Source organism: Doryrhamphus excisus, chromosome 7 (genome assembly GCF_030265055.1).
Source record: "Doryrhamphus excisus isolate RoL2022-K1 chromosome 7, RoL_Dexc_1.0, whole genome shotgun sequence".
Lineage (NCBI taxonomy): Eukaryota > Metazoa > Chordata > Actinopteri > Syngnathiformes > Syngnathidae > Doryrhamphus > Doryrhamphus excisus.
In genome coordinates, this window is record NC_080472.1 from 4201171 (window position 1) to 4210605 (window position 9435).

At 41.4% G+C, this 9435-nt stretch overlaps 1 protein-coding gene across 4 annotated transcripts in view; it reads right to left on the reverse strand.

Moving 5' to 3' along the window:
• kif13ba (kinesin family member 13Ba) overlaps positions 1-8376 on the reverse strand; it is a 46527-nt gene extending 38151 nt beyond the window's left edge. For 3 of the 4 annotated variants that reach the window (XM_058078800.1, XM_058078798.1, XM_058078801.1), the window contains exons 1-2: positions 7287-7880; positions 50-143 (exon numbers count right to left, since the gene is read on the reverse strand). In XM_058078800.1, coding sequence (XP_057934783.1) covers positions 50-143; positions 7287-7356 — 164 coding nt within the window. In that variant the 5' untranslated portion in view covers positions 7357-7880. Of the gene's footprint in view, positions 1-49; positions 144-7286; positions 7881-8195 lie in introns of those variants that run through there. The other variant, XM_058078797.1, reaches the window with a different exon arrangement.
• Positions 8377-9435: the final 1059 nt, after the last annotated feature.

Genomic DNA, 9435 nt, shown 5'->3' on the forward strand with positions numbered 1-9435 from the left:
GAATGCACAGTAAAAGCTGGAAATGGAAAAGCACGTCTAAACGACATACCTGGAGTCGCCCTTGCCCAGGTTGGCCCCCGCTGGATGGAGGACGGTCTGGTTCTTCACCATCTCCACCACACACTTGGTGTTCAATTCCTTTTCTGTGGTGGAGAAAGGAGAGTAGGGTTACGGTGGATGATATCATAACTCTGATAACCAGTCTTTCCCTTAACACAGCTCATCTGCCAAAACAATAAGAATAGGTAGCAGGAGGGATCAGTGGGATCAGTTCTGTCGCTAGTATTCACACCACTCTGGATTCTGTTTTCCAAAAAGTAACTCGCCACAAATCTAGACCTTTTCCTGGTCTTAATGGACACTTTTGGAGGCTCTAACACAGGTGTCAAACTCAAGGCCCAGGGGCCGGATTCGGCTATATATACACACACATATGCATGTAAACATTGTTCATTTATTCATTCATTTTGTAGCACTTATCCTCACGAGGGTCATAGGGGTGCTGGAGCCTATCCCAGCTGTCTTCGGGCGAGAAGTGATGTGGGGTACACTCTGGACTGGTCGCCAGCCAATCACAGGGCACATATAGACAAACAACCATTCACACTCACATTCATACCTATGGACAATTTGGAGTCGCTAATTAATTAACCTAGCATGTTTTTGGAATGTGGGAGGAAACCGGAGTAAACCGGAGAAAACCCGGGGAGAACATGCAAACTCCACAATGTGGAGGGTGGAATTGAACCCTGGTCTCCTAGCTGTGAGGCCTGCGCTCTAACCACTCGACCGCTGTGCCGCCCGACTATAAAAATATTAAATGTAAAACAAGGAATCATACTTCCAGGAAATGCAAAAATGATTGATGTGACGTACGTTTGAGATTCAGGAAGAGAACCGGAATGTGAGTCCCAATGGTTGTTTGTCTATAGACAAACAACCATTCACACTCACATTCCAATTTACATTATTCATTCATTTAATACCGCTTTTTCCTCACGACGGTCGCAGGGGTGCTGGAGCCTATCCCAGTTGTCTTCGGGCGAGAGGCGGGGTACACCCTGGACTGGTCTCCAGCCAATCACAGGGCACATATAGACAAACAACCATTCACACTCACATTCATACCTATGGACAATTTGGAGTCGCTAATTAATTAACCTAGCATGTTTTTGGAATGTGGGAGGAAACCGGAGTAAACCGGAGAAAACCCGGGGAGAACATGCAAACTCCACAATGTGGAGGGTGGAATTGAACCCTGGTCTCCTAGCTGTGAGGCCTGCGCTCTAACCACTCGACCGCTGTGCCGCCCGACTATAAAAATATTAAATGTAAAACAAGGAATCATACTTCCAGGAAATGCAAAAATGATTGATGTGACGTACGTTTGAGATTCAGGAAGAGAACCGGAATGTGAGTCCCAATGGTTGTTTGTCTATAGACAAACAACCATTCACACTCACATTCCAATTTACATTATTCATTCATTTAATACCGCTTTTTCCTCACGACGGTCGCAGGGGTGCTGGAGCCTATCCCAGTTGTCTTCGGGCGAGAGGCGGGGTACACCCTGGACTGGTCTCCAGCCAATCACAGGGCACATATAGACAAACAACCATTCACACTCACATTCATACCTATGGACAATTTGGAGTCGCTAATTAATTAACCTAGCATGTTTTTGGAATGTGGGAGGAAACCGGAGTACCCGGAGAAAACCCACGCATGCACGGGGAAGAAACATGCAAACTCCACACAGAGATGGCAGAGGGTGGAATTGAACCCTGGTCCTCCTAGCTGTACACGCTAACCACTAGACCGCCGTGCCACACAGTGTTTATTCAATACTGAGTCATTGTAGCATAAAATGCTTCCTTTTTGGGGGGGGGTCTCTAAACCCCCAAAACAATTTCTTGATGCAGTGCGGCGCGCTAACCACTCGACCGCCGTGCCGCCCCTATTTACATTATATTAAGTTAAAATGAAATATATATATATTTTTTTTAATCAAAAAGCGGACTCTCAGACAATTGTGAATTTTACATTTGTTGTATTTTACTTCATAGTTTTACTTGATGAGCGTAATCATCTAAATAACACCTTGCGGAACGCTATGTGGAAATGGGAGACTGGGAAAGTCCGAGTGGTGACACTGACCTTTTACCTGGCAGTGGGTTTCTTTTTACAAAGTTAATCAATACTACAGGACACACACACACACACACACACAGAGTACATGTGACCTGAACGTTTTTTTTAATGATGCAATGCGTCCTCTCCAAAGGAGAAAACATGTATACTGGAAAACATGTACATGTACAGTACCGGTATTGTAGTGATTACGCAATATATGACCGGTCAGTTGGAGATCATGTGACACACATCACAGGGGCCAGATAAGGACGAGAAGGAGGGAGTATTTTTGCTCCCGTTGTAGCCCCTAGGTGGGGGCATCGTCTGAGGTCAGAGGTCAGCACACCTTGCTCTGGAATTTGCCAAGGAGAACATCACGTCGTATTTCAACAAGTCAATCGCAAAGGTGCGGTTCAATGTTTCTTTACAGGTTTTGTTTTTTTTTTTTAAATGATGATTCTAGACACTCCTTAAGGTTTAATTCCCCCCAAAGCCAAGCATGCAAGACAAGCGTGAACACGTGCATGTGTTAGGACATGAGCGGTAACTTTTGGCACTGCATCGTGTGCCAAATCTATCACCCACAAAAATCTAATAAAATCTAACATTTTCAGGCCAATATGTTGATACTATTAGCATAGCTAACGTGAGTAGGTATAATGCATGTCTAGTAGCATGCCAAGTGGGGAAGGGGGTTGTACCTTCACTGCTGCCTGCAGGCCCTGCGGCCTGGCGTGTGCACTAATTAGCAACATTATCCTGACATGCGGATTACAGTCTTAGCAGCATTTCACACAAAGATCGTTGGCGTGTGGGTTTTTTTTTTTGTGTACAAGAATTGTAGCATTTATATCTTCTACCGTGACTTTGATACATTTTGATGTTTTGCCTCAATTAAGCAATGTAGTATTCAACACTGGCCACAAGGTGTCAGTGATGTTCCTGTAATGTTGGGTGAGACGCACAAGCACCAGACTTGACTTATATTATGTCGACTCTATAACCAATGGGAGTGTAAAGGTAATTATAGGGGTGTTATTTTATGTCCTGAAGGCTCTAATGTTAAAAAAAGAATAGAAATTGAAAATGAATTATGTAGTATTCTACACTGGCCACAAGGTGTCAGTGATGTTCCTGTAATGTTGGGTGAGACACACAAGCACCAGACTTCACTCTTATTATGTCGACTCTATAAGCAATGGGAGTGTAAAGGTAATTATAGGGGTGTTATTTTATGTCCAGAGGGCTCTAATATTAAAAAAAGAATAGAAATTGAAAAATGAAGTATGTAGTATTCTACACTGGTCACAAGGTGTCAGTGATGTTCCTGTAATGTTGGGTGAGACACACAAGCACCAGACTTGACTCTTATTATGTCGACTCTATAAGCAATGGGAGTGTAAAGGTAATTATAGGGGTGTTATTTTATGTCCAGAGGGCTCTAATGTTAAAAAAGAATAGAAATTTAAACATGAAGTATGTAGTATTCTACACTGGTCACAATAATTCATAAAAAGGGGCCATAACTCACTCCAAGCTAAAACTCGACTCTGAACCCCCAAAGTCACTTCCTGTCCGCCCCGCCACTCAGCTCCCCCTAGCGGAACACATTTACAGCAACACAGCGAGTGTTAGTTATGTCTTATTTTCTCTTATTATGTCAACTCTATAAGCAATGGGAGTGTAAAGGTAATTATAGGGGTGTTATTTTATGTCCAGAGGGCTCTAATGTTAAAAAAACGGTATTTAGGAGTTTATAAACAGATCTTCCATTCATAACTCATAAAGGAAGGCTTCCTGTATTTTCACCTTTCCCTTAATGCCTCTCCCCAGTCACAAATTAAGCTAGCGTGGGTTTTGGGTACGATGACGAGCGCTTATGTCAATGTGAGTCAGCCAGTCTGGAGGGCGGCTAGAACTGTAATTATATGACGTGATTGATTCACGCTGCAGGTTTTCTTTTTATGGATAATTTTGGAGTCTTGCTGTTGACTTATTTCACATAAAGGTGAGGGTTATCACTCGGGGGTGTACCGGTACGCCATAATAACCGTTGGGTGCGTACCTCGTGCACAGAACCTCGCATCTTTCAATTTGTGGATGCTTTTGGAGACTCTATTGATTTATTTCACAAAGAGAGAAATCACACAAAAGTGTTGTTGGTTCCTACATTCATACCAGAACTTGTGCCCGCGTCTGGGAAGGCCACGGCCATGGGAACGCCGAGGCTTACGCAATGTTAGCAAATATTCATTCAGACTCACTCCCTTCCTGCCTTTGTCCCGCTGGCCTGCAACGCCACCTCCTCCACCTGGACTCCACTGAAGCCAAAGTGATTATTATCGCAACCGCTGCTACATTAACAACAAGGAAAACTGAAGAGAATCTTGTGAAGCTAACCCATCAGATCCCCACGGTGTCACTAATAAAGGATTAGCTTCTTGGCTAGCGTTGCTTTTTAAGAATGCGCTGCTATTTGGAACACCAACACACGTCCTGTCAGTCAAAGGTGGAAACATGGCAATGCTTCCTTCCAGACCATCAGTCTCCTGCCATATGTATTTCTTCTTGGACGACCACAGTGGAGCCAGACCTGTATGGACCACTAATAACGTCTCCGCCGACATTTAGGAGAAAACATTCTGAATGGGCTGGTTGTACCTTAAAGAGTGATTTTTCCAAACTTTTCACTCTCAAATTCCAAAAGCCAGGAACGTCAGGAATGTGGGCTACGGGTATTAGGAGTATCTTTCATGGTGGATACTGAAGATGACTCTAAATCAGGAATAGTATCCTTTCTTCTGAGGTATTCTCCATATTGGAGGACAAGGGCAAGGGTCCTGGTAGTGTCACCTTTATTTCATTGACTGGAACTCTGCACTCTACACGATAGATATATTCAGTATAATGGGTCAATATTAAAAATACAGTCGTACCTCGTTTATCACAGTTAAGTGGTTCCAGGAATGAGTATTCAATATTAACTCAGGGCTTAAAGTACAAAAAAATCCAGAGCCTGAACTTTTTTTCCAGCAAAAAAATAAATAAATAAATAAAAAGAAAATATATACATATATAATTTTTTGTTTCTTTTTTAATAGTATATAGCAAAATATAGAATATAAAAAATATATAATATTAACATATATAATATATTTTATCCATATATAATATATATAAATATATTTGGGGGGGCTTATCCTAAAAAAACAAAAAAAAAAACAAAGAAAATATATATATTTTTTGGGGGGGGGGGCTTATCCTAAAAAACAAAAAAAACTTGTCCTAAAAAAACAAAACAAAAAATATATATATATATTTTTTATAAAATATATATATATTTTTTTGGGGGGGGCTTATCCTAAAAAACAAAAAAATAAAAATAAAATATATATATTTTTTGTTTTGTTTTTTAGGATAAGCCCCCCGCCCCCCCAAAAAAAATTATATATTTTTTTTAGGATAAGGATTAAAATTTAGGTTTAAAATTTTAAGTAATAAAATAAAAACATAACTTTGAAATAATCAATAATAAAAACACCTGTTCCAAAACCATTTGGATGTGCTTTTGGGAATTGATTTTCTTGAGGAAGCCAAAGCCACGGTGAAAAGAGAGAACAACGCACTTAGGGCTTGTAAATTGTTGCCAACAGCTGCTGGGGGACCACAGATGAGATGTTTAATGACCTGGGACAGCCCCTCTTTTGTCTCCAATAAATCACATCAGCCCAGTGCTGCAGCGACCGACCAGCTGCCACAGCGGGCGTCACGTGAGGCGGCGACGTCGTTGTCGTCAGCCGCAGTCGTGAGTCAATGCGTCTAGACGCTCCAGCAGTGGATCTCTCACAGTCACTCTGGCCTTAAATCAAGCCGAATGGCGGGCGGCTGTGAGGGAAGCTGGATGACAGCTCCACGCACACATGTGACACACGGACCTGCTCATCCACTGCTTTTGTCTCAGCGACACGTCGTTGGCAGGAAGTCAAGCAGGGACGTGTCCTGGGCCATCATTCATTTCGACAACATCATGCCTACCGTCGGTCCTACTGTTTATTTTTACAACTAATGTCTCTGCACAGTGGTTGAGTGGTTAGCACACATGGCTCACAGCTCGGAGACCCGAGTTTGATTCCATGCGTGGCTTTTCTTCGGGTACTCCGGCTTCCTCCCACATTCCAAAAACATGCTAGGTTAATTAGCGACTCCAAATTTTCCATAGGTATGAATGTGAGTGTGAATGGTTGTTTGTCTATATGTGCCCTGTGATTGGCTGGCCACCAGTCCAGGGTGTACCCTGCCTCTCGCCCAAAGACAGCTGGGATAGGCTCCAGCACCCCCGCCACCCTCATGAGGAAAAAGCGGTAGAAAATGAATGAATGAATGAATGAATGTCTCTAATGGGGCTGCACGGTGAATGAGTGGTTAGCATATGGGTCTCACAGCTCAGAGACCCGAGTTCGATTCCATGCGTGGCTTTTCTCCGGGTACTCCGGTTTCCTCCCACATTCCAAAAACATGCTAGGTTAATTAGCGACTCCAAATTGTCCATAGGTATGAATGTGAGTGTGAATGGTTGTTTGTCTATATGTGCCCTGTGATTGGCTGGCAACCAGTCCAGGGTGTACCCTGCCTGGGATAGGCTCCAGCACCCCCGGCGAAACTCGTGAGGATAAGCAGTAGAAAACTTCAGAGCTTAAATAGATAAAAACAAATATGCATTTATTTGACTCGTCTTGCCACGAGAGGATTACATGCACATGCGCCGTGGCCAATTATGCAAATTAGATAATGACGTCACATAGCTCAAGGGGTGCCAAGATTCCACTGTACACATTTCATGGCTTATATATATATATATATCCTTTTATAAGAAGGTTGAAATCAATGTTACACGACGATGACAAGTTTCACCCTGGAGGAGGGGGAAATGTGTGACGTCATCGTGTGCCACCGGCATTTTTAATGGCAACATCCGTTAAAACTCAACACAGGCATGAAATACTGCAGCAAATAAGACGCACAACCACGCCGATGACAGCCTAACATTCTTCAGGGGGGTAATGATAATGACCCATTATGAACTAATAAATAATGCAAGCTACAGGGCGGTGCCAATGTAAAAGGAACAGGTTATCAAACGGAAGTGCCCTTACCTCTCCTGTTCATGGGCCGAACACGAACAGCCACCTTGACGTTGGAGTCGTCCAGGCTGGGCTCCCCCATGATGGCTCCTGATCCCCGAACAAAATCAGCTCCTCGTCTTGACAATCATTCAAATAAATAAATACTAATCACAAGGAGAAATGGAGAATAAAAAAACAGCCTGCTGTGTAGCTAGTTTCGCCCAGCCTGGCTCCACAGACCGGGCATGTCCACGGGTGGTGGTGGTGGAAAAGCTCACGTTTTATCCTCTTCTGTTCATATTCCAGGTTAATTTAAATCCACAGAGGCTGACAATAAAAGGAGAGATAAAAAAAGACACGTAAGGCTATTGACTTGAATGAAAAAACAAACATGCTAGCCAGCTAATTTGCCAAACGAGCTGCTGCTGGAATGCGGTCATCATTGTTGCTCATTTGCTAACGGTTTCCACTTCGTAACATCTCCGGCCTTTGGGGCCGTACTCTGGTCGACATGCCGGGCAGCAGTCATCCCGGAGGTAGTCGCCGTTTAACGACACGAAAGAGTGGCGGAGAAAAAAAAGAGGAAAAATGATGACCCCACAAGCCTTCCCGATGTCTTACCCACAGCGCCCACCCTCTGTGTAGCGCTGGGAGCACTTCCGCATTCAGACATCCGGCCTTCATAATAAAAGCTCTTGTCAAAGGCGTCCAAAACACAAATATATAGTATTGACGTACAGCTTTTAAAACGCAAAAAGCTTAAATTATTGAATCATCCCAAAAATCACTACGACTGACGCTTGGTAACATTAAAGGTAGCACTAAAAGCTAGCTAAAAGCTAGCTAATTCGCACGTTTCGCCAAGCAAGTTGATTTTTTAACGGAGAAATGCAATGGTTTTGCCCTGGAAGTGGTTAAATTAAGACTGTCGATCCTCACCCGGCGTGGTTGTTTCTCCCAGCAGGCGTGCCAATTATCCACGGCTGACATCATTGCACGTCCGGTGTTAATAAGTCACACTATTTTGTGAATTTGCATGCTCCGAGATTGTTAAACCCCCCACAAAAGAGCAACAGTTAAAGTTTTAAAAACGTGATCTTGTTAGCAGCTGTATATACCAAGAATCCACCAAGTCTCAAGTCACGCGATACTCCCGCTGACATATGAATAAACGCGAAACTTCCGGCGTATGGCTTTCAAAATAAAAAAAAGACACACTTCACTAACGGAATTCCACAGAACTGCATTAAAAGTCACCAAAACAAACAATAAACACGTAACATAAGTTGCAATATCTATGCACTATTTGTTATGTGGAATATACTGAATACAATGAATCAATTAAAGTACATTTTTTGCAGCATTTGAATGGCGATCCTTGCTTTTGCGATGGAAATATTATAACCATACAGTATTTGCGTAGTGGCTCTTGATGTTGAATGTGGATACGCAGGAAATGCAAATCATAGCTGGAATGCATTTACTCAACACTAACGACAAGCGTCGACCACATTAAAACATGTGCATTTGCTGACATCTGTCGGTTAAACGCAGAACTGCAAGTACAGTGGACTAATCCGGAAATGGTTTCAAGTTTCACAGCGGCAAAGAGGACCGTAGCAGCTCACAAGGATAATAATAATAATAATAATAATAATAATAATAATAATAATAATAATAATAATAATAATAATAATAATAATAATAATAATAATAATAATGTATTATTTATTTACAGTAGACTAGTCCCGAAATGGTTTCAAAAGTTTCACAGCGGTAAAGAGGACCGTAGCAGCTCACAAGGATATGTATAAAAATAAAAATAAAAATAAAAATAAAAATAAAAATAAAAATAAAAATAAAAATAAAAATAAAAATAAAAATAAAAATAAAAATAAAAATAAAAATAAAAATAAAAATAAAAATAAAAATAAAAATAAAAATAAAAATAAAAATAAAAATAAAAATAAAAATAAAAATAATTATGTATTATTTATTTTTTGTGTGGTTAAAATGATAGCTTTATTAATCAATTGTTAGACTGTAGTTTCTGGAGGTCAGGCACCTTGTACTATTAACCACCAGATGGCGCTGTCATGCAAGAGAAAAAAAAACTTTTATTACTTTAATTTTATATTCCCATGTTGTTGTTATTTTATTACTTATTTTATTGTATTAT